Here is a 26,131-nt window from a genome sequence, read left to right on the forward strand (position 1 = left end):
AGGTAAGGGAAATGCAGGGCTTCAAAGCTGTAGTTAAAAGGCAAGTCCACCTATTTTTCAGAATTTCTGCCTAAACTGATAAGACATGAAGTCATTCAGAGTGGTTTGATGAGGAATGTGCCATTCTAGACTTAGCAAGTCAGAATTATGCACAGTGGTGGTGATAGGAACCAGACGTCTGAGGCGTGTATTGCCTTTAAAAGTCACCTCACAGAAAGTTATCACACAGAATAGTTATGAATGTGTTGGCTGCACCTTTTTTGCGATAAGGTGTATGGAGAGTAATGTAAAAATAGTGCCCAAGGAAAGCTTTAACCCTATGTAACACTATTAACAAGACTTAAAGGGGAACTCCACCGATTTTTCAAAAATTCTGCATATGGTTGAGACGTGAACAGTCATTCAGGGTGGTTTGGTGTGAAATGTTCTGTTCTAGTGTAACTTGCTGTAAATTATTCACAGTGGTGGTGATAGGAACCACACGTCTGAAGCGTGTACTGCCTTTAAAAGTCACCTCACAGAAAGTTATCACACAAAATGGTTATGAATGTGATGGCTGCACCTGCTAAGCTTTTGGCATAAAGCATATTTTTTCAAATCTATTGAGAGTAATGTAAAAAAAAATAGTGCCCAAGGAAAGCTTTAACACTATGTAACACTATTAACAAGACGTAAAGGGGAACTCCACCGATTTTTCAAAAATCCTACATAGTTAAATGGTTGATGGTTTAATGGTTTAAACAGTCATTCAGGGTGATTTGGTGTGAAATGCTCTTAGCGCAACGTGCCGTAAATTATTCACTGTGGTGGTGACGGGAACCAGACGCCCCCTCTAAAAGCTTCCTTTCCTTTTCTTTTGACTGTTATTACATGAAATGGTTAGATATATGCTGTACAATGTCTGACACACCATTGTATAATAGTTTTGAGATAAAGTTTTGGATTAAAATGTATTTTAATCTGTTCATGGCAGAGAGGTACATGCGGGGTGTTGTTGTAAGGCAAAAAAGTATTTTTTTCAGATTTAAGACTATTTTACAGTCATCAACATTACTTATAAAAACTCAGAAGACATATGCAGGTTCACTGGTGGTTTTGGATAGTAAATGATAATGAAGAATTTCACACCAAATCACCCCAAATGATTCTGTTTACATCTCAAGGACTGAATTACTCAGAAATTTTGAAAAAATGGTGGAATTCCCCTTAAACACTACAGCATTGCATATAAAAATTCAGAAGACACTCCTAGGTTCACTGGCCATTTTGATAGTAAATAAAATAGTTATATGTGCATTATAGACACTGGGAGGCCTGGTTCTTATCACTACCGTGTCACATCACACCACTCTGAGCTTCATTTTAACCACTGAAATGTACATATATTTTTAACAAGTGAATAGAATTCTTCTTCAAAGCCAAGAAAAGTGATCAGACCTGTTTGATCTTGCTATTATTAGGTACACACTAATGGAAACACTGGAACTGTGTACCCATCACATTGTTGTCTCTCATTTCTAGAAAGACAACTTCCAGAAGATTCTTCTAGTGTATTCTAAAGCATGTAAGAGGGCTTATCTGAAGTTAACCTACTGACTCCCATTCTCTGCTCTCCACTCCTCCCCCCTCCTCCCTCTTTCTCTATCTCTCTCTCTCTCAGTGAACGCTCAGCCAAAATCCTGATGACCCTGATCCGCTGTGTAGAACTGCAGAATCTATTAGGGCTGTCAGGAGCTCAGATTGTCATGAGTGCACTCTCATAAGCCTTTTCTGAGGAGGACACGGCTTCAAGACAGGCCTGGGTGAATCGTGTTATTAGGCTATGCTTGACTGGTGACATTAAGGGAAAAGTTCAGAAGTGTTCCAGCATTTTACAAGAGCGCCTGACCAGTGTGTGCAACTGTGGACAAAGTTTCTTTTTAACTGCATTACTTTTCTATCTGTCTTAAAGGGAGTACTGTGCCAAGGATTGGCCTAGTTCACTTAAATTATCTTTAATGATCTGTAATTTAAGGCGTACATTTCTAGGCCACACACATTCTCTAGAGAACCCAATGACTGTAGATATAGTGTTGTAGTATTAGTACTAGTACGGTTATGTGCTGTGCTTGTAGGAAAACGGCGCCCCTTGGTGGCCAAAAAGCGTGGTTGCACCTGTACTGTCTATTACACTGAAAGTGAAAATGGCTGTCTGCCTTCTTCTCGTAATACGGCGGCTAAAACTGGCGATCGACCTTATTTCCCATTTTTCTTCTGTCACACGCCCGATGAAACCCCATTAGATGAAATGTAATGTATATGCGCTATACGCAGTGTTAGATGAGACAATATGTAAAAGAAACATAATATAATTACACTGTGTTCACTGGCAACTGCAAACGAGCGACTCGTGAACGAATCGCTCTTTTGAACCGGCTCTTTTCAACAAATCTGCAGAACCTAATCACAAATCGAACTGAATCTGCGGGCTGGGCGTGGCTTCCTCTTTCTGTTATGTGTTTGTGCTTCGTGCATTTCCATTAGTGAGAAGAAGTAGCGGACATTAGATTCACTCACTGAATCGAAACTTGGCTTGGCTTGTGAAGTGGCTCAATCGGGCGATCGATTCGTTGAAACGGACAGCTCGGAAGAATCGGTTCGTAAACTGATTCAAACTTACCACTGTGCGTTAAAGGCAGCTGACGGCGATTTCGGCTGTATCTCAAATCGCGCCCTGCTCCCTATGTAGTAGATTACGTGAAAAGAAATTTTGGCCTATTTAATCAGTATTCAACCGTGAATACGTGTCTGAATCTCCGAATGGCTTTGTTGTTAGCCACACTGTGCGCTGGTTGGGCGCAGGGGCCGTTGTTTTAGGGGCTTTGTAGTGCACTACGTAGGGAGTAGGGAGCTATTTGAAATTTGGTCGCCTATAAATAGTTGTCGGCGTTAACAGCTGATTTAAAAACAGTTCCTTCTTCATCGTGACGCTGTTTAATCGACGCTAAAAGCACTGAAACCTGATCTCAGATCAGCAACAAGCTGCTTCCGCCCTTGGAGGCGCGTCATACGGGTACTTTCACCAGTAACGTTAGTAGGAACAGAGCCGGTTTATGAGGAGCCCGGCCGCTTCCTATTCCCCCCGTTATATCAAAAACAGGACTGCCAAACAGCAGAGGGCGCTCGAGAGCGAGTCCTCAATGAATGGGAGTAAATGGAGCTCAACGGCTAAAAACGAAAAGTTAAAATAGTTTCTAATTTCTCGCCCAGAACTTTCCTTTAATTTTAGAAAGTAGAAGGATGTAATTCACTAACAGAACAAAGAAATCCTACCTTTATCTTTCCGTTTTTTACAGCAAACGGGTTTTGGGCCGTAGAAGGCGGGCATTACTGCTAGAGCGTGATGATTGACTGGCGAGCGGAGCAGCTCATTGGCTGTTCGCGCTCACTGACGTCATGGATATGCATGAGGCGCCGTTTTAAACTCCTATAACTCGAGTTTAAAAGCTCTTAAAAACATAACAGCGGCGTTAAAATGTTTTCCGTTGTTCAGTGATCAGGAAATGATCGCATTCTTTTACATTAAAAATGTTTAAGCGTTCATAAACCATGATTTTGCTCAAAGGCTCTATATCAACCCATTCATTTTGGACTCGCTCGGGTGCGCCCTCTAGCGTTCGAGAACACCGGAAAACTCTGCAGAGTGGGAGATCTCTCTACAAGATCTCTTGTGCTTTCACCAGTAACGTTAGTAGGAAGTCGACGCCTTCCGAGAAGAGAAGAGAAGAGGAGAAGCCACTCCGGCCAACTTCCACTGAAGATTCCTTCTCTACTGACGGAGTAACAGCGAGGCATGGCTTATCCAGGATATGGCGGGGTAAGCTGGAATATCGCTTCCATAACACATTCCCTACTTTTCCTTTAACTCGCACCGCGGTCTGGATGTAGGAATTTATCGAGTTAATTAGCCAATCAGGTTACGCCGAATTGTTTCTAAGCTACGGTGAAGGGAAAATGGCTGGAGTTGGTCCTAAACAACGGTTTATGAAGAGAAATCTCGATACTGACTTATTATACTAGCTAATATACTGAATACATTCAGCCTAAGAGTAACTGGATGCCATCAACAGGTTTCAGGAAAATGTCTGGTGTAAAAATGGCAGATATGGGGCGGATAAACAGATCGCAGTAGGCAAATTGGGCTCATGTTAACTGAATATTTTGAAAATGAAAGCAAGTAAACGAGCCGTTAGTTACTGTGTGGTGGGTTTATCTGTGGCTCAGTTCTAAAACGCCTCGGTCCAAGTTAATGTAGTGAGTTAGTATCAGTGGTGGACCAAGTACATAAATCATATAACCTACTTGAGTTAAAGTAGAGATGCCCAAGGTAAATATTACTCCAGTAAAAGTAGAAGTTCCTCCCTTTAGACCTCCACTTGAGTAGAAGTACTAAAGTATTCACCTTCAAATGTACTTAAGTATCAAAAGTAAAAGTACTAATAGATTAATTATGAATGTCCTATTATCATTTTTGTAACAAGACTCTGCTTCATTAACTCATTTTAGGTGAAAATACTCCAGTGTCTCTCTTGGTAAACCAGTCTTTTAATAGAGTCATTAATTAGTGATGCTGATGTCTAATTATCATAAGCACAAAATACTGAAGGCAAACAGTTTCCATCAGGTAGAACTGAGTGGCTCTGAAATCACTTTTTTGCAAACAAGCAAAGTTTCAGTTTAAGATTTATTTTAACTTAGTTACAAGTTTAAATTTAATAAAAACTTTAATCTCAGGTTCACAGATGAGTTTTACTTTACTAAACTGCATCTGTAGGTCTCTGTTCATAAACATAAACTAGCCAAAACGACTCTACTATAAAATGAAATCGTGTTTGTATAAATTCAGAAAAAAGACACGTCTGTCACAACTGCATATGTGTACATATTTCTATATTGTGGTCTGTTTACACAAAGTTAGGTTAGTTCATCATTTATGTTGAATAGACTCTCCCAAGATTTAATGCTGCTGCACTGTCGTTGAACCGTGAGCTGCACTGGGTCGGAATGTCCAACAGGTCAAAACAAGCTCAAAACAAAGTGCGCGCTGTGACCTGATTGGTGTTCTTCCTTTGCGCTTCTTTCGTTTTGACATGTTATGTTTTTATGCACACATAAACAAAAGGAACGACAGATTTCTCATAATGTAGTGGAGTAAAAAGTGAGATATTTGACTTTGAAATGTAGTGGAGTGAAAGTAAAAAGTACAGATACACGCTGGTCTTTTCTGTTCTCTCCTCAGCCTCTGCTTAACTCTTCCTGCAGAAAATCCCGTTAGTGTGTCTCGCTGCACTCACTACCTGCCTGTCATTCAGGTGTTTGAAGGTTGAATAGGTGTGACGTAAGCATCCTGATAACCTCGCTGGAATTTGGAACTGAAAAGTGGGCGTGGCTGTCTTTGAGTGGTGAAAGGAAGCAGGTTTTATTAAAGCAATAAGACACGAGATTCAGTGGGTCATTGTGATTTTATCACAGGGAAGGGTGTTCTTTGGCACGACATGAAGAGAAGTACCTAAAATTCCCTTCCCCATGATGAAATCGCAGTAACCCACTGCTTTGAGTGGCTTATTGCTTTTATAAAACGGCCAGCATAAAATATATTAAAATACACCATGTTTTAGATAATTATTTAAGTTATTATTAATAATAATAGACATAAACAAGTATTCTGCCAAGAAATGTAGTTCCTTTAGAGTGCAGTATCGTTGCTAAGCAACACTGAACGCTGAATGAGGAGGAGAAGAACGTTTGGCATTGACATTTCATGATTTTTTGAAAGCCTTTTTTGTATAATAGTGATCATTTGATAACACAGCACTGTTTAATGCAAAATAAGTACTTTTGGTCACCAAATTACCACAGAGAGTCGTCTGCCAGTCTGACCATGCCACTTTTCTCACGCTGGGGCTGAATCTCAAACGGCTCCCTGCTCCCTACATAGTGCACTATGTAGGAATTTAAATACTGACTCCGACACCCCAACAATGCAAAATGTCGCTAAAAATGGTCAGTTGGGACTCATTCACAGTCACACTCGACAGACAGTGCACTATTTGACAGCAGAAGCTAGAATTTCTAAACTTAATATTACACAGCGCACTATTTAGCTAGGGAGTACGGAGCCGTTTGGGACTCAGCCTGGGTTTGACGCTGCTTCTGACTGAAACACGGACATTTGAAGCGTGTAAGACATTCAGGTGACATTCTTTAGACTTTTATATTGCCGTTTTCAGTGAATCATATCGTGAGTGCTTTAATTCAGGCCTGTGATGTTAATGTTGGAGTTGTTTAGCATGTTTGCTATCTTTTAGCCTGTTGGCTAGCTAACCAGACTAGTTCTAGTTAAGAAAATAAGTTGTCAGCCCTTCAGTTTAAACAAAAACAGGTTCTTATTTCATCAGTTCACTCGGTGCTCCGTGCCATCAGCTTTAGAGTCAAGAAGCGTTTTTCGTGCGGTGGCGCAGTGATACGGAGTTCAGTTGTTGTGAGGCAGTCGTAGCCATGGTATATCATGGATTTTACAACGGCATCGAACGCGGCTCAGCCAATCAGATTTTAGGACCAGAACTATCAGTTTTATATAATAGCAGTCAGTTGTAACAGCTGGGCTGTTTCCAGAACTTGGATTTTATAATTAAAGAATTAAAAAAGATGCATTCAAAATAACTGCCTCTTCGTTGATGACTGGATATATTTGATGTTTAGCAATGAATTCGCTGTTGTTAATTATTCTCCAATTATTCTCCAACAACGTGATTCTTAAGCAATAAAACACGAGAGGGAGTTATCGCTAAATATGTTATTGTTTATGTTATAAATGTTATTTGTGATAACACACTCCTCTGAGGTGTTCTATTGCTTTTATACAACAGTTCGCAGTTCCTTCACCAAATTATAGTTCCTTAACAAGCAGCTTGTTGCTACGTCAGAGTAATGAACTCCGCCCACTCGCTGCACAGCCGGCAGTTCGTTCTCCAGCTCCTTACACTAAATTCCCAAACTGTCATCACCACTGAGCAGCTTTTCAGCCGGCAGCTGTGACAGAAGAACAGCGAAACAACCTGGAATCAGCCAGAAATGAACCCAATACCGTTCGCCAAACGTGTAGTCTGATCTTTAGAGTCTGACCAAATCAGACTGAGCCATAAAACTGCCACAATATCAAGTTTAGCTCAGTTTTGTCAATTTTTGCCAGATCAGTATTAATGTTGTTTTGTTCCAGCCAGTCTGTAAAGCATCTTACAGCCCATTTAGTTTGGCGAATGGTGTTGGGTTCATTTCTGGCTGATTCCAGGTTGTTCAGCTGTTCTTCTGTCACAGCTGCCGACTGAAAAGCTGCTCAGTGGTGATGACAGTTTGGGAATTTAGTGTCGTCTCATCTTCAGAGTCTGACCAAATCGGCTGTCGGTCAAATGTGATCTTAGAAGTGTCCATTTTCTGTTTGTGGCAAAGTAAGAAGTAAAAACGTTCAAATGACTTGAGTGTCTCCTACAGCTGTCAAAGTCGTCGCTTAGCAACAGCGTCTCAGCGGAGTGATACAGTGTTTGTGATAAAACCGTGATGTTATGGCGAAATAACAGCACAGTTAGAACGCTTTTCAACCAATCAGCTTGCGTGGATATGGATGGGTATCGGGCCGGTATCAGCACAAAATACTTGATCAGATATTAGAAGGGAAAAAAGTAGAATATGATGCCTTCCTGTAACAAATCTGCCCTGAAATAGAACCCACTCGCATTGTGTGATGTGATGGTGTTAACTGTGTATTCCTTTTTGTGGAGTAGTGGAGTGTTTTGAGTAGTTTGAGCTTGATAGCCCCCTTTTAGATGCTCTTCCTAAGTGAAAAACCTCATAATATCTTGAAAAGCTTAGTAATTTTGAAAGAAAAAAACATTGGAATTGGTATTGTGCCATCTCTGACTTTGTTATAACACTACAAAGAAGCGCTGCGTGTGGAACAGGCCTTGTTTTTGTAGACAGTGTATATTGTAAACTAGGCTTAGAAATACTACCAGGTCAGCCTCCCACTGCTGGCTGTGGCATCAAAACAAGTCTAAACATGACTGTGAAACTTGTTTACCTGTAAAAGAGAAATTTCGGGGAAATCTGTGCGTCATCCCATACGCAGTATTTGTGATTAATGGAAATGACAACAGATACGATTAGATACAAACGAGAAATGTGAAGGAAAAAAAACGCCCCAAATTAAAAAGACAATAAATGAATGACGTATGGATATGGTACATGTTCACTGTGGAATTGATCAGAGATATTCAGACTGGTGACGTATACCACATGAAAGAAGAAGGCAGTAAATCTTGTTTTTTGTGTGGGGTTTCTCTGAGAGTTGATGCACTAGAAGATATGATTGTTTTTTCTGCAGAGCTATGTGTCCTGGAACATACACCGATCAGGCATCATATTATGACCACCTCCTCGTTCCTACGCTCATTGTCCAGCTCCACTTACTGTATAGGTGCACTTTGTAGTTCTACAGTTACAGACTGTAGTCCATCTGTTTCTCTGCATACTTTGTTAGCCCCCTTTTACCCTGTTCTTCAGTGGTCAGGACCCCCATGGACCCTCACAGAGCAGGTACTATTTGGGTGGTGGATCATTCTCAGCACTGCAGTAACACTGACGTGGTGGTGGTGTGTTAGTGTGTGTTGCGCTGGTCTGAGTGGATCAGACACAGCAGTGCTGCTGGAGTTTTTAAACACCTCAGTGTCACTGCTGGACTGAGAATAGTCCACCAACCAAAAATATCCAGCCAACAGCGTCCTGTGACCACTGATGAAGGACTAGAGGATGACCACACAAACTGTGCAGCAGCACGATAGCTCATCTGCTGCTGCACAGTTTGTGTTGGTCATCCTCTAGTCCTTCATCAGTGGTCACAGGACGCTGTTGGCTGGATATTTTTGGTTGGTGGACTATTCTCAGTCCAGCAGTGACACTGAGGTGTTTAAAAACTCCAGCAGCACAGCTGTGTCTGATCCACTCAGACCAGCGCAATACACACTAACACACCACCACCACGTCAGTGTTACTGCAGTGCAGAGAATCATCCATCACCCAAATAGTACCTGCTCTGTGAGGGTCCATGGGGGTCCTGACCACTGAAGAACAGTGTAAAAGGGGGCTAACAAAGTATGCAGAGAAACAGATGGACTACAGTCTGTAACTGTAGAACTACAAAGTGCACCTATATAGTAAGTGGAGCTGATAAAATGGACAATGAGCGTAGAAACGAGGTGGTGGTCATTTATATATTTATATACATATATATATGAGCAGACATATAATTAACAGAAAATTACACAGAAGCCTCAATGGCTAAATATAATATAAAAATTTCAACATTTCCAATATGTCCACCCTTTATTACAGCTTCCTTTCTTTTCAGAAGACTTGCTTTCAGTTTTTCAAATAAATGAAATGTGGATATTCATCACACTTCCCTGGTTCAGTCTTAGAAGTTGGTTGCACTTTGTGCTTTTCACAATCCAAGAACTCCCAAACACATTCAGTGTGTTTGAATGTGAGGATGTTGAAGTCTGGACTGTGGGGTGGCCTGTCCATTGTTTCGACAACACCGGCAGCTTCTTTATTTTGTTTGCACATTTTCTACTTCCCTTTCTCAGTAGGAGTTTCCCCACAACTACACATCTTTTCACACCCACATCGTTGAGCTGAGTCTTCTCAGAGTGGAAGGATGGGCAGAAACGGCTGTGGATGTCTTGATTTTCTTCTCTCTCAAAGACGAAAGTTTTAAGTCCTGTTCATCTGATGATCATTTTGGTGCTCTACCACGTCTGGAGTCTCATTTTCTCTGTATCTTTAAATAATTTTTTGAGCTCTAGTTTAAAAAAAACATCCTTTTATCCTTTGACTTTCTCTTCTCCTGTGCAAATTGACTATCTTACATCTAATCTCTTCTGAAATATCTCCTGAAGAAGGGAAAACATGTCCTTAATGACCGTTTTGACTGGAATTTTTGCACAGCTCTGTAGGTACCAGGAGTCAGGACTATGAGGTTTGTAGAATGACATTAGAGAACTTAATATTTATTCCATAAGAGGTTATTTTATTTTCATCTTTTTGAATTCGTGGCATGTAACTGTTGACCATAAAAACTGCCGTATTAGGAACCAGTGTAAAAACAGGAAATGTGTAGGTTTTTGTGGAGAAACTGACATTTGCAATCTCGTTTTTTTTTAATACGTAGCCATTTCTCATTCGCTCTGTCTCCACCCCCCTCTCTTTCCCTCTCATGTGTGTGGGGTGGGCTAGCAGAGTGAATTGATGGTGTTCTGTTTTAACTGTCTGCCTCCCTAATTTTTCTTTCTTGTTCTCTTTCTCTTTATCTTTCAGTATGGTGGTCCTATGCCAGGCATGCCAATGGCAGGAGCCCCTATGGGTGGCCCTCCAATGGGGGGATACCCACCCCAGTTTGGGGCATTCCCTGGCAGCACCTTTGCAGCTCCTGCCCAAGACCCCATGTGGGGTTACTTCACTGCCATAGCCGGCCAGGTAAGAGTAGAGCGCTAACTGTGAGCTAAGTGACACGTTAATCCAGGCGTACACTGTGCAGTTTTAGCCCGTTTTTAAGCCCAATTGATTTCATGATCGGGGCGAATTTCAGCTTCATCGGCTGTCGTTTGCTGTGCAGTGTGAGAGGAGAAACGATGCCTGATTAACTGTCCAGACGAGCTCCGATTGAGCAGTCCGATGATCGGATGGATTTCTGACAGAAATGTTGGACGCTTGTCTCACAGTCTGATCAGCCAAACGAACCGATTTCACAAAGTCGCACCCAGAACCTCACAATCACAGCCACAGCTCCTTCACAGAGGCAAAGAAGTCCACATTTGCAGCACCAGTGTCTGTATATGCTGACTTTGCCCCGTTTGGCTGAGTTGGATTGTGAGGTATAAATAAATACAGTGTTTTCTGTCTTCGTAGAGCTGCCTGTCTGTAGACCGCCTGCTCTTCAGCTTCAGTGCACAGAGTGGCACCAGTTAGCAAAGCAGTTTCAGCCATTGACAAACCGCTACATCTGCCTTCTTCACCAAAACAGTGCCCTGTTTGTCCAGTATGGAACTGGGCGCACATGGCTGAATCTCAGAAGTCTATTTATTAGACATGTGATGCACTTTATGGGTGCAGGAGCCACTATTTTAATATGTGGTGCACTATGCAGGGAGCAGGGAGCCATTTGAGATTCAGCCACTGTTTTGATCAGGACTTGGAGGCGCAGCGTGTTGTTTTGAATTAAACGGCTTTATTGTAGACAGAGCGTCTGTAGGGGCTGCGTTTCACGTGTAGCGTGAGCACCCATGTCGCGTTGCGTCAGTCGGACCAAATGTTTTCGTTCAGTGTTGCAGGCTTTGTCCGAACACGACGGGTGATTCAAATGTACAGTGTGAGTCACCAAAGAACAAGATTTCTAAAATCGCACAGTGTGAGCCTGGCTTTACTGTCAACTGGATGTTAAGATTTACTTTGAGGAATTAAAAGACCAGACATTGTTTGGTCATAATGTTTAAGTGCTCTAGCTAACTGACGAAGGCAGGTGAAAAGGAAGCCCTGAGTTGTCTGGTAATGAGGCTTTGTGTTCTCAGGATGGTGAGGTGGATGCTGAGGAACTACAGAGATGTTTGACACAGACTGGGATCAGTGGCTCCTATATGCGTAAGTCGAGGGAGTGCTGTGGAAAGGAACAGCTCTAATATCTGATTGAGAGAATACTGTTCGAATAGTCACTATAATATAGCTTATAGTAGACTAAAGATAATGCCCAGTAATTTCATAAGGCCTAAGCTTTCTTCATGCTTCTTGTTTGCAGCCTTCAGCTTGGAGACATGTAGGATCATGATTGCCATGCTGGATGTATCCTTCACAGAAATGTGGAAAATTGTCACGTTCTCTCGTTCTTCACTTTTGATTCCTGCGTCTACTTATTGCCTCACAAACTGTAGTAAACTGTCTCCCGGATATCTATAGGCAAATACAGGGAGATTCACTCGAAAGAGTCCCCGAATATTCTGTAATAACTCTCGCTGGGACGAAGCAATCTGAACGAAACAGCGTGCAACGTGCTCCTCAGTATGTGGAGCTTCGAACAAGCCGGGATGCACAATGTCTCGGTTGGGCATCATAGGCCCCATTTTCTTTGATACCACCGTGAACACCGATGTGTACCTGGACATTTGTGAAAAGTTTGTGAATCAACTGGATGATCATGAGTTAACGGAAGGTTACTTTCAGCAAAATGGAGCAACGTGTCACACATTGGCATAGAGCATGGCAGAAACTGAGTCCTTCTTCATCGCATGTAATGCAATCGATTACACATACGTCAAGGTATGTAGCCTGTTTTTTTGGTTCAGATTGCTTCATCCTGACGGGAGTTACAACAGAATATTCGGGGCCTCTTTCGAGTGAATCTCCTTGTGCAATATGTTATTCAGTGCTACAAGGAGAAGTTGACAGTTTTGCTGGAAAAGCTTGATCAAAGACCTCCTGTACCGGACAATGAGTTCTCCTCAGCACATTTATCCGATTAGATCCAGTGTTAACTTTAGTTTAGCCCTAGATCAGACCTGCTTCTTATTAGACATGAACACCTACTGCTCAACCCTTGTGTGGTGTTGATGTGTTAGTTACTCAGTGGTCTGGTGACCCACTGAGTAACATTTTTTTTTTTTTTAAATCACAACCATAACAATTTATGTAAAAATACCAGAAGTTAAAAATATCACAAGTGTCCAGCGTAGGGTTCTCCTTTAGCAGCTGTAGCCAGTCAGCAGCCTGTCCATGTTGTCCACCCTCACACACACACACACACACACATATACAAACATATACACACACAGACACACACACACTAACAGCAGGCCATGTAGGAGGAGAACAGAGTGAAGGACACAGCACCTCCACACTTTTACTCCCTGCAGGTTCACCCAACACCATATGTGTAATATAAATTACACATGTAATTTATATTGGGGGGGTGAACAGAGTGAAGACCCTGAAAATGGGATATTTTATGTGTTCTGAGGTTAAAATAATAATAAATCACATCATTTTAGTAAACATTGAAAATGGGTTGACCTGTCCAGGGTGTATCCTACCTTCCGCCCGATGACTGCTAGGATAGGCTCTAGCACCCACTGCGACCCAGAAGGATAAGCGGCTACGAAAGTGTGTGTGTGTGTGTGTGTGTGTGTGTGTGTGTGTGTGTGTGTGAAAATTGGTCCCACAGACCCGAACACCACACAAGGGTTAACATCTGGTCACTGAAAGATTCTCCTGGTTTGATTAATGTCCCTTTTTTGCTTCTTACCACAAACGCTACAGATGCCACCAGGTATCCTGAGCTAAATTAAATGGATGTAGTAACAGTAACTAGTTGAGGTGGGACCTGCCAGAATTTTGAAAATGGTCAATTGAGCATTAGTTGATGGATTAATTCACTATAGTGATACTTGTGTCACATTATCTAGGGACCTGTTTTTGGTTATATTACATAATATCTGTTGGAAAGACAAAGACGTGTATCTGTGCTGTCGGCGGCTGGTTGATTTCCTTAACTGCATTACTGTAGAGAGATTACTCTGGTAAAATGGGTTTCAATGAGTTTAAAGAGCTGTTTGCTGCATTGAATGGTTGGAAGCAGAACTTTGCGATGGTGGACCGAGACAACAGCGGGACAGTGGAGCCTCACGAGTTGTCGCAGGCCATCAGTAACTTAGGTGAGTTCTCCCCTTAGCACACAGCTCTCTTAGCACACAGCTCTCTTAGCTCACAGCTCCCTTAGAGCACAGCTCCCTTAGAACACAGCTCTCTTAGCTCACAGCTCCTTTAGCACACAGCTCTCTTAGCACACAGCTCTCTTAGCTCACAGCTCTCTTAGCTCACAGCTCTCTTAGCTCACAGCTCCTTAGCACACAGCTCTCTTAGCACACAGCTCTCTTAGCTCACAGCTCCTTTAGCACACAGCTCTCTTAGCTCACAGCTCTCTTAGCTCACAGCTCTTAGCTCACAGCTCTCTTAGCTCACAGCTCCTTTAGCACACAGCTCTCTTAGCACACAGCTCTCTTAGCTCACAGCTCCTTTAGCACACAGCTCTCTTAGCACACAGCTCTCTTAGCTCACAGCTCTCTTAGCACACAGCTCTCTTAGCTCACAGCTCCTTTAGCACACAGCTCTCTTAGCACACAGCTCTCTTAGCTCACATCTCCCTTAGCACACAGCTCTCTTAGCACACAGCTCTCTTAGCTCACAGCTCTCTTAGCACACAGCTCTCTTAGCTCACAGCTCTCTTAGCTCACAGCTCCTTTAGCACACAGCTCCCTTAGCACAGCTCCTTAGACACAGCTCCCTTAGCACACAGCTCTCTTAGCACACAGCTCTCTTAGCACACAGCTCTCTTAGCTCACAGCTCTCTTAGCTCACAGCTCCTTTAGCACACAGCTCCCTTAGAACACAGCTCCCTTAGAACACAGCTCCCTTAGCACACAGCTCCCTTAGCTCACAGCTCTCTTAGCTCACAGCTCTCTTAGCTCACAGCTCTCTTAGCTCACAGCTCCTTTAGCACACAGCTCTCTTAGCACACAGCTCTCTTAGCACACAGCTCTCTTAGCTCACAGCTCCCTTAGCACCCAGCTCTCTTAGCACCCAGCTCTCTTAGCTCACAGCTCCCTTAGAACACAGCTCCCTTAGCACCCAGCTCTCTTAGCACCCAGCTCCCTTAGAACACAGCTCTCTTAGCACACAGCTCTCTTAGCTCACAGCTCTCTTAGCACACAGCTCTCTTAGCTCACAGCTCTCTTAGCTCCAGCTTTAGCACACAGCTCCCTTAGAACACAGCTCTCTTAGCACACAGCTCTCTTAGCACACAGCTCTCTTAGCTCACAGCTCTCTTAGCTCACAGCTCCTTTAGCACACAGCTCTCTTAGCTCACAGCTCTCTTAGCTCACAGCTCTCTTAGCACACAGCTCTCTTAGCACACAGCTCTCTTAGCACACAGCTCCCTTAGCACCCAGCTCTCTTAGCACCGAGCTCTCTTAGCACACTCCTTAGCTCACAGCTCTCTTAGCTCACAGCTCCCTTAGACACAGCTCCTTAGCACCCAGCTCTCTTAGCACCCAGCTCCCTTAGAACACAGCTCTCTTAGCACCCAGCTCTCTTAGCTTACATCTCCCTTAGCTCACAGCTCTCTTAGCTCACAGCTCTCTTAGCTCACAGCTCCCTTAGAACACAGCTCCCTTAGCACCCAGCTCTCTTAGCACACAGCTCCCTTAGAACACAGCTCTCTTAGCTACAGCTCTCTTAGCACACAGCTCCCTTAGCACACAGCTCTCTTAGCACACAGCTCTCTTAGCACACAGCTCCCTTAGCACACAGCTCTCTTAGCTCACAGCTCTCTTAGCACACAGCTCCCTTAGAACACAGCTCTCTTAGCACACAGCTCTCTTAGCACACAGCTCCCTTAGCACACAGCTCTCTTAGCTCACAGCTCTCTTAGCTTACAGCTCTCTTAGCACACAGCTCTCTTAGCACACAGCTCTCTTAGCTTACAGCTCTCTTAGCACACAGCTCCCTTAGAACACAGCTCTCTTAGCTTACAGCTCTCTTAGCACACAGCTCTCTTAGCACACAGCTCCCTTAGAACACAGCTCTCTTAGCTTACAGCTCTCTTAGCTTACAGCTCTCTTAGCTCACAGCTCTCTTAGCTCACAGCTCTCTTAGCTCACAGCTCTCTTAGCTCACAGCTCTCTTAGCTCACAGCTCTCTTAGCTCACAGCTCTCTTAGCTCACAGCTCTCTTAGCACACAGCTCCCTTAGAACACAGCTCTCTTAGCACACAGCTCTCTTAGCTTACATCTCCCTTAGCTCACAGCTCTCTTAGCACACAGTTCCCTTTGCTCACAGCTCTCTTAGCTCACAGCTCCCTTAGCTCACAGCTCTCTTAGCTCACAGCTCTCTTAGCTCACAGCTCTCTTAGCTTACAGCTCTCTTAGCTTACAGCTCTCTTAGCACACAGCTCTCTTAGAACACAGCTCCCTTAGCACACAGCTCCCTTAGCACACAGCTCCCTTAGCACACAGCTCTCTTAGCACCCAGCTCTCTTAGCTCACAGCTCTCTTAGAACACAGCTCCCTTAGCACACAGCTCTCTTAGCACACAGTTCCCTTAGCTCACAGCTCTCTTAGCTCACAGCTCTCTTAGCTCACAGCTCTCTTAGCTCACAGCTCTCTTAGCACACAGCTCTCTTAGAACACAGCTCTCTTAGCACACAGCTCCCTTAGCACACAGCTCTCTTAGCACCCAGCTCTCTTAGCTCACAGCTCCCTTAGCACACAGCTCTCTTAGCACACAGCTCTCTTAGCTCACAGCTCCCTTAGCACACAGCTCTCTTAGCTCACAGCTCTCTTAGCTCACAGCTCCCTTAGCTCACAGCTCTCTTAGCACACAGCTCCCTTAGCTCACAGCTCCCTTAGCTCACAGCTCCCTTAGCACACAGCTCCCTTAGCACACAGCTCCCTTAGCTCACAGCTCTCTTAGCACACAGCTCCCTTAGCACACAGCTCTCTTAGCTTACATCTCCCTTAGCACACAGCTCCCTTAGCACACAGCTCTCTTAGCTTACATCTCCCTTAGCACACAGCTCTCTTAGCTCACATCTCCCTTTGCTCACAGCTCTCTTAGCTCACAGCTCTCTTAGCTTACATCTCCCTTAGCACACAGCTCCCTTAGCACACAGTTCCCTTTGCTCACAGCTCTCTTAGCTCACAGCTCTCTTAGCTCACAGCTCCCTTAGCTCACAGCTCCCTTAGCTCACAGCTCTCTTAGCTCACAGCTCCCTTAGCTCACAGCTCCCTTAGCTCACAGCTCCCTTAGCACACAGCTCTCTTAGCACACAGCTCCCTTAGCTCACAGCTCTCTTAGCACACAGCTCCCTTAGCACACAGCTCTCTTAGCTTACATCTCCCTTAGCACACAGCTCCCTTAGCACACAGCTCTCTTAGCTTACATCTCCCTTAGCACACAGCTCTCTTAGCTTACATCTCCCTTTGCTCACAGCTCTCTTAGCTCACAGCTCTCTTAGCTTACATCTCCCTTAGCACACAGCTCTCTTAGCACCCAGCTCTCTTAGCTCACATCTCCCTTAGCACACAGCTCTCTTAGCACACAGCTCTCTTAGCACACAGCTCTCTTAGCACCCAGCTCTCTTAGCACCCAGCTCTCTTAGCTCACAGCTCTCTTAGCTCACAGCTCTCTTAGCACACAGTTCCCTTAGCTCACAGCTCTCTTAGCTCACAGCTCTCTTTGCTCACAGCTCTCTTAGAACACAGCTCTCTTAGCTTACAGCTCTCTTAGCACACAGCTCCCTTAGAACACAGCTCTCTTAGCTTACAGCTCTCTTAGCACACAGCTCCCTTAGAACACAGCTCTCTTAGCTTACAGCTCTCTTAGCACACAGCTCCCTTAGAACACAGCTCTCTTAGCTTACAGCTCTCTTAGCACACAGCTCCCTTAGAACACAGCTCTCTTAGCTTACAGCTCTCTTAGCACACAGCTCCCTTAGAACACAGCTCTCTTAGCTCACAGCTCTCTTAGCTTACAGCTCTCTTAGAACACAGCTCTCTTAGCACACAGCTCTCTTAGCTTACAGCTCTCTTAGCACACAGCTCCCTTAGAACACAGCTCTCTTAGCTTACAGCTCTCTTAGCACACAGCTCTCTTAGCACACAGCTCCCTTAGAACACAGCTCTCTTAGCTTACAGCTCTCTTAGCTTACAGCTCTCTTAGCTCACAGCTCTCTTAGCTCACAGCTCTCTTAGCTTACAGCTCTCTTAGCTCACAGCTCTCTTAGCTCACAGCTCTCTTAGCTCACAGCTCTCTTAGCTTACAGCTCTCTTAGCACACAGCTCCCTTAGAACACAGCTCTCTTAGCACACAGCTCTCTTAGCTTACATCTCCCTTAGCTCACAGCTCTCTTAGCACACAGTTCCCTTTGCTCACAGCTCTCTTAGCTCACAGCTCCCTTAGCTCACAGCTCTCTTAGCTCACAGCTCCCTTAGCACACAGCTCTCTTAGCTTACAGCTCTCTTAGCTTACAGCTCTCTTAGCACACAGCTCTCTTAGAACACAGCTCCCTTAGCACACAGCTCCCTTAGAACACAGCTCCCTTAGCACCCAGCTCTCTTAGCACCCAGCTCCCTTAGAACACAGCTCTCTTAGCACCCAGCTCTCTTAGCTTACATCTCCCTTAGCTCACAGCTCTCTTAGCACACAGCTCTCTTAGCTCACAGCTCTCTTAGCTCACAGCTCTCTTAGCTCACAGCTCTCTTAGCTCACAGCTCCCTTAGAACACAGCTCCCTTAGCACCCAGCTCTCTTAGCACACAGCTCCCTTAGCACACAGCTCTCTTAGCACCCAGCTCTCTTAGCTTACATCTCCCTTAGCTCACAGCTCTCTTAGCACACAGCTCTCTTAGCTCACAGCTCTCTTAGCTCACATCTCCCTTAGCACACAGCTCTCTTAGCACACAGCTCTCTTAGCTCACAGCTCTCTTAGCTTACATCTCCCTTAGCTCACAGCTCTCTTAGCTCACAGCTCCTTTAGCACACAGCTCCCTTAGCACACAGCTCTCTTAGCACACAGCTCTCTTAGCACACAGCTCTCTTAGCACACAGCTCCCTTAGCTCACAGCTCTCTTAGCACACAGCTCTCTTAGCACACAGCTCCCTTAGCTCACAGCTCTCTTAGCTCACAGCTCTCTTAGCTCACAGCTCCCTTAGCTCACAGCTCCCTTAGCTCACAGCTCTCTTAGCTCACAGCTCCCTTAGCACACAGCTCCCTTAGCTCACAGCTCTCTTAGCACACAGCTCTCTTAGCACACAGCTCTCTTAGCTCACAGCTCTCTTAGCACACAGCTCCCTTAGCACACAGCTCTCTTAGCTTACATCTCCCTTAGCACACAGCTCCCTTAGCTCACAGCTCTCTTAGCTCACAGCTCCCTTAGCACACAGCTCTCTTAGCTTACATCTCCCTTAGCACACAGCTCCCTTAGCTCACAGCTCTCTTAGCACACAGCTCCCTTAGCTCACAGCTCTCTTAGCACACAGCTCCCTTAGCTCACAGCTCTCTTAGCTTACATCTCCCTTAGCTCACAGCTCTCTTAGCACACAGCTCCTTTAGCACACAGCTCTCTTAGCACACAGCTCTCTTAGAACACAGCTCTCTTAGCACACAGCTCTCTTAGAACACAGCTCTCTTAGCTCACAGCTCTCTTGTCAGTAGACCTTTTATCTTGGTGGCTTCTGGGTAGTTCAGCTAGCTAAGGTACTTTTACAATAGTAAAGCTGGGTAAAATCTGATCATGCATCCAAAACTGAAACTGAAATTGTATTTGTGGGTAACAGGGTACAGACTGAGCCCTCAGGCGTTGGGCTGCATCATCAAGCGCTTTAGCCGAGGAGGCAAGATCTACTTCGATGACTACGTGGCCTGCTGTGTGAAACTCAGGGCATTGACCGGTGAGTGGGACAGTGGTTTTGCCTCAGAGTGGAGCAGATTTTTTTTTGGTCATTTTGGCTACTTTGATATACCAAAGTGATCTTTGGCCTTTTTGGATTGTAGATGCTAATGGCTTAAACGGGTGTGGGAGAATGAATGAGTGTTTTTGGTTTTGTATATTTTTCCTTTTTTCACCCACCATTTCACAGAACATTAACCACAGACAGCTGCTCTGTAAAGAAATTAAAAGTTGATCTTTTACACCATTTTATTTTCTTGTTTTTCACATCAGCCTAATGCCAGATTTACGCCAAACGGCTTTCTCAAGTGACTTTACGGTCGCAGACAGATTTTCAGCGTCTGAGTGCGTCACGCTCGGATCATCTCGACCGTTTAGTGTGAGGTGGTCAGGACGGCTGTTTTAAGTCAGTCTTTTTCTCATCTTGATGCCACGACAAAAACAACCGTGTTTAATATTATCGTAAGTTTTATGTCTTGGCTCATGTAAATAGTGACATGCCAGGGAAGCGTGTGAGAGCAAGCAGGCGAGCGCATGTGCATGGCGAGAGAGAGAGAGAGAGAGAGAGAGAGAGAGAGAGAGAGAGAGAGAGAGAGAGAGAGAGAGAGAGAGAGAGAGAGAGAATGCATGCGTGAGAGCCTGCTCCACTTTAAAACAACAATCATATTAACTTAAAACGTCAACTGGCTGTTTAAACATTTCAGGTCCGCTGAGCGTAACAGTGATGCACACTGGTTTCTGATTGTTGGTTTGTTTTTTTGGTTTAGTTCATGACAACCAATCAGCAGTTCTGAATCGCTTCATGTTTTGTTGGTGTGTAAATCTTTATGGTAAATAAAAAAGTAGCTGCACATTTTACAGGTCAGTTAAAAAGATTCTGGGTGATGATCTGCCAGAATATACAGTTCTACAGTGAACTGGGCTGAGCTCCAGATATTTACACGCCCAGCCAAAGTATCTTCCCATCTGTACCACAATAGAGTGAAAGGAAAAGTATTTATCGGCCAGGTGCATGATGGGAAATAATCTCAAAAATCTTTTTGAGTTGCAGTCTTGTAAATAGTGACACTGCAAGATTCCTAGTCTTTGCAAAATCATAGTCTGTGACTAGAAACTGTGATGTTGTCTTCAGATGTGAAAGGGTGTCAGACTTTAGTCTTCTAGTGTATGTTCAGCATAATTTGTGCTGTAAATCACAGTAAGGGATCAAGGAACTTCAGAATAAGGATCATTTTGACATTTTAGGGGAAAAGGAAAAACTATTTGACTGAAGGGTTTTGAAAATGTTTAAACAAAGTGAAAAAGCACAAAAAGTTGTAAGAATGTCTCAAGAGAAACTGATTAGTTTATGATTAGCAGTTTATGGTGTTGCCATGGTAACAATTAACTTACTTCATTTGTTTGACTACAATATAAAAATCCATTTTTTCTATTCCTTTGAGAAACTGTGGGCCTTTTGGGTAATATGGTGTACTTTTATATGATTTCTGTTGCAGTCTGTATTCCTTTCTTCACACTAGGGGTGGGAATCTCTAGGCACCTCACGATTCGATTCGTTTACGATTCAGAGGGCTGCGATGTGATTATACAACGATTATCGATGCATCTCGATGCGTCTTTTTATTTATACATGATTTCTATTTTCTTACTGTCTGAGGACTTTGTAGTTTTAAAACAAAGTATTTGTAATGATCCATAATGCATTTACATCCAATATCTTTATTAATAAAACAAATGGAAGTGATGTGGTAAGTGAACTGGAAGGCTCTCATTCACTGCTCTTGTTTGGAGACGCTGCTGCCACTCATCTGAGATAAAATGCGCTGTTACGGTGAAATAAGATGAGTGGTAATGGATGACCACGCAGCACATTATATAGTCTTTAGAGATTTCATAACTTAGGTTTTGGTTTCGTGATGGTGGGGGAGCGCGAAAGACTGCAGGTCACCTAGCAACAAGGTTTCGCCGAGCTGGTAGCGAACGAAAAAGGAAAAGAGAAAGACAGACGAACATTTGGAGACGAATGGACTTATTCGCATTTATAAGCAGCGCAGTTGGTTTCCTGGTACGTTAAATCTGCAACGAGAGACTCACACACTAACTAAAAGATGCAAAGCGGCGAAGATGAAGTCGCTTCCCTAATTTTCCTGTTCCACCTTAAATGGTGCCGCTTTTACATTCAGCGCCTCAGTCAGAATTTAAGGTGGAACCGGAAAGTTCAGCAAGAAGCTGGCGAATGAGAAGCGACTTCAGCCTCGTAAAACAGCCGAAAGCTGAGAGACATTTTACAAGAAACTGTTCAACTTTTCAGGAAAAGTTTTGTGGCGGAGTTGGAAGAAAAGCGGCTAAAGCTGAAGCTTAAAGCAGAGCAAAGTAAATCTGCGTTTTCGTTTATATTTTTTAGCCTAAACTAGGACATCATCACATACTGGACATACATGTTGTGGCTCCCAAGGTGGTTTGATTTTTGTTGAAAGGACAAAATGGCTCTTCTTAACATTTGGGTTGTGACTCCTGACCTAACCTGGCTTTAATGCAGAGGGAGCCGGTCGGATTTCTCACTCATCCGGTTGTGTTTTTGTTATGTGCCGCCACAGACTGTCCGGACGCTGCACTTCCGCACTTCCAAGTTCCTCCCTTTGCGTTCCGTCAACATTACGTTATAAATGAAATATTTAGAAAATCGATTTTTGACATTTGTGAACCGATTCCGAATCATTCACGTCTGCATCGCGATGCATCTAAGAATCGATTTTTTCCCCCACCCCTACTTCACACTGTAAAAAAATAGCTGGAGAATTTACAGTAAATTACTGGCAGCGTAGTTTCCAGTTAAATATTGTAAATGGGCAGTGTTGCAGCATTATGTTACAGTATTTATAGGGATACAAGCACAGTAACAGTCATATAACACACAGTGTGTTTGTGCATACCTACAGTAGGACTGGACATGTTATACAGCTAAATTTATAAAACCTGTAAACAGTTGTAAAATTATAGTGAAGTAGACATACAGTACAATTGAAATTAGAACAAATACATCAGATTACTCTGAAGGTCAGTACTAAGTACTTTACTGTGCAAAACTATAGGTGGTACTCATTGGCATGAACTTCTAGAGTAGGGCTTGCTACCCAGTAAGCCTCAGCAATATTAAACTGGATTTGTTTACACACTACAGTAATCAAGTAAACAGTGTATTATTTTAAATTGTGTAGTTAATAACTAATATTACAGCAATTTTTACAGTGCACACACATCACACGATGAGGCCTAACTTTGAACCTTTCAGAAAGTTTGTGTATAATTCAGTGTTTGTGGAATTTCTTAGAAAAAAATGTAAACTGTAGGAAAATATTTTTATATAAAGAAAGCAAGTTTAAATGCTGTTGGTTTGATGTAAAGTGAAACAATGGAATTACAATCTACAGGACATCCAGTGGGAGTAAATTAACACAGTGCTACTGGATATAGTGTTTTTTCCTTTTTTACCTTTTTTTAGTACTTTATATCTTTGGTTTTTGTTAACGGTGCAATTATTTTCATACCTTCCTGTACTCTTAAAATGTTTATGCATATATAACTGCCTGGATGATGAATGTGGCCTTATCCAGTTACAGCGTATGAGTTTGCCCTTATTTTAATTATACATATAAATTTCTATTATTTTCAGGAAGAAAACAAGTAATTTTTTAATAAGCTCTATTCTGGAAAAAAAAATCTTAATTTTTGCAGTAAAAAGGTAAACCTGTTGTGGTTAAATTATATGTCTTTTTGTTTATTTGTTTTTTGCAGAGAACTTCAGAAGGAGGGATGCTATGCAGCAAGGAGCAGTGAGCTTCCAGTATGATGATGTAAGTAGATTTGTACTTATTAGTGTTTGTGGGTGTGGGTGTGGGTGTGTGTGTGTGTGTGTGTGTGTGTATACACACACACACACACACACACACACATATATATATATATATATATATATATATATATATATATATATATATATATATATATATATATATATATATATATATATACACCGATCAAGCATAACATTATGACCACCTCCTTGTTTCTACACTCACTGTTCATTTTAGCAGCTCCACTTACTATATAGGTGCACTTTGTAGTTCTACAGTTACAGACTGTAGTCCATCTGTTTCTCTGCATACTTTGTTAGCCCCCTTTTACCCTGTTCTTCAGTGGGCAGGACCCCCATGGACCCTCACAGAGCAGTTACTATTTGGGTGGTGAATCATTCTCAGCACTGCAGTAACACTGACGTGGTGGTGGTGTGTTAGTGTGTGCTGTGCTGGTACGAGTGAATCAGACACAGCAGTGGGCTGGGGTTTTTAAACACTGTGTCCACTCACTGTCCACTCTATTAGACACTCCTACCTTGTCAGTCCACCTTGTAGAAGTAAAGTCAGAGACTATAGCTCATCTGCTGCTGCACAGTTTGTGTTGGTCATCCTCCAGTCCTTCATCAGTGGTCACAGGACGCTGTTGGCTGGATATTTTTGGTTGGTGGACTGTTCTCAGTCCAGCAGTGACACTGAGGTATTTAAAAACTCCAGCAGCACTGCTGTGTCTGATCCACTCAGACCAGCACAACACACACTAACACACCACCACCACATCAGTGTTACTGCAGTGCTGAGAATGATCCACCACCCAAATAGTGAGGGTCCTGACCACTGAAGAACAGGGTAAAAGGGGGCTAACAAAGTATCAGAGAAACATATGGACTACAGTCTGTAACTGTAGAACTACAAAGTGCACCTATATAGTAAGTGGAGCTGCTAAAATGGACAGTGAGCGTAGAAACAAGGAGGTATCGGTGTGTGTGTGTGGGTGTTCCATAGTAAGAGGCGTTATAAATTGGTTGGAGTCATTTCTAATGTGAGACCTGCTGATTTATACTAAATATCATTTAAATACAAAAATAGAATAACATCCACACAGATTTCGCCTGCAGTAACCCATAACTTCAATATGTAAGATGGTGAGACAGTTTGACATGTAATCATTTACACATGTTTACAAACAGTACTTTTGTTTTCTCTTGTAGTTCATCACGTGTACCATGTCTATCTGAGTCTATCTGAGGAAGACGGAACAGACGACACCTCTTGAGGGAAATTTGAGCTACTGGAGCTCCGCTGAGAAATAGAACCGTGTATTAGCCAATGTATATGCAAAATAATATATATATGTATGTATCAATCACAGGCATTCAGAATGGCTACCTCTATCAAAGTGTAAGTGCCAGTGGACTCTTTTTATTGAAATGAGCTAACAGTGCATTGATGAGGTGATAAGACGGAGTGCTTTTTAGGCAGAGTTTGTGTCCCCTAAAGCCATTCAATGCCAGGTTTATGTAAAAGGGTCAAACCACATCACTGATGTTTTGTTTTGTGCCAACACAATCCTCAATATTTGTATTATTATTTTCTTATTTCTAATTTTTAAACATTTTAATCATTTTTCACAAGCAAATACTCAGCCACTCCATGATTAGATATTAATAAACTGCATAACAATTAAAAATGGTGTACTGTATTTATGTGAATAAGCATGAGAACTGGTGTAAATATCAACCACCATGGGCTTCCTGATGTGACTAATGATTGGGATTATTGATAAACTGTTGAAATACCATATCACTGCTGTTGACAGAAAACCTTGTATCTCCATTTTTGTAATTTTTCAGTTTTTCACATAATTTAAAAATGCCTGTTGGCCTTTACATTGTGTGTAAATTTCATGATGAATGGCCCAAAAGTAACAACCCAAAATGACTTGGAAAAAAGTCTGGTTCCATTGACTTACATTAAAAGTAAAGTAGCTTTTTTCCTTCTCCTGTAAAGTTACCGTTTTGGAGATACAAGGTTTTCTACCAACAACAGCGACATGCAGTTCCACAAGAAAGATGGCCAGTTTTTCTTACTTACTTACACAGTTCTTACTAACCAAAGCTCACTGGCACAAAACACTAAACACATTTCGGTGGATTTCACTCATCACAGGCTGCTTAAACACATTTAGTTTGCTAAATAACAATTCTCAGTCACGCTTTATTTTGTTGGCCCCCTATAGATGATCTACAGATACTTCATTCATTGACAAACGTTCTGGTGATACCCATTTGATTATCAGCAACATTGTGGTTAGGGTCAGGTTTAGGAGTAGGTTTAGGTTTTGTTTTAAGGTTTAGGGTTAGGGACAGATTTGATAGAATCTTCAACACTCAACTTCAAGTTCAGTTGCATTTAATAGATATTTAGTTGCATGTGACATCTGAGCATCTATTAAGCATCTACAGTGGACCATCCAAAAAAAATCTTACCCAATTCTCCCTAAGCACAGTTTTCATGATAAACTCTGGTCGGTGACAGAACTCTGAACCACACCAGGACAAGCAATAACAGATATTTTCTCTTCTTTCATTGTTGGATATTAATAAAAATTCAAAATGTCTTTTCTCATAAACACATAAGGCAGCGGTAAATTGTATTGTCCAAAAAAATACAATGCATTTATGCATGTTTT

The 26,131-nt window shown here is 42.8% G+C and overlaps 1 protein-coding gene across 1 annotated transcript; it reads left to right on the top strand.

The window, feature by feature from the left end:
- The first annotated feature begins 3,721 nt into the window (after positions 1 to 3,721).
- zgc:92027 (uncharacterized protein LOC449543 homolog) lies at positions 3,722 to 25,129 on the top strand. Its single transcript, XM_036569827.1, has 8 exons — positions 3,722 to 3,856; positions 10,411 to 10,569; positions 11,661 to 11,730; positions 11,885 to 11,928; positions 13,646 to 13,793; positions 19,473 to 19,586; positions 23,381 to 23,439; positions 24,651 to 25,129. Exons 1-8 carry the CDS (start codon positions 3,833 to 3,835, stop codon positions 24,675 to 24,677), a joined length of 645 nt encoding a protein of 214 aa, XP_036425720.1. The 5' UTR covers positions 3,722 to 3,832; the 3' UTR covers positions 24,678 to 25,129.
- The last annotated feature ends 1,002 nt before the right edge of the window (positions 25,130 to 26,131 follow it).

The sequence above is a fragment of the Colossoma macropomum genome, unplaced genomic scaffold (assembly GCF_904425465.1).
Source record: "Colossoma macropomum unplaced genomic scaffold, Colossoma_macropomum, whole genome shotgun sequence".
NCBI lineage: Eukaryota > Metazoa > Chordata > Actinopteri > Characiformes > Serrasalmidae > Colossoma > Colossoma macropomum.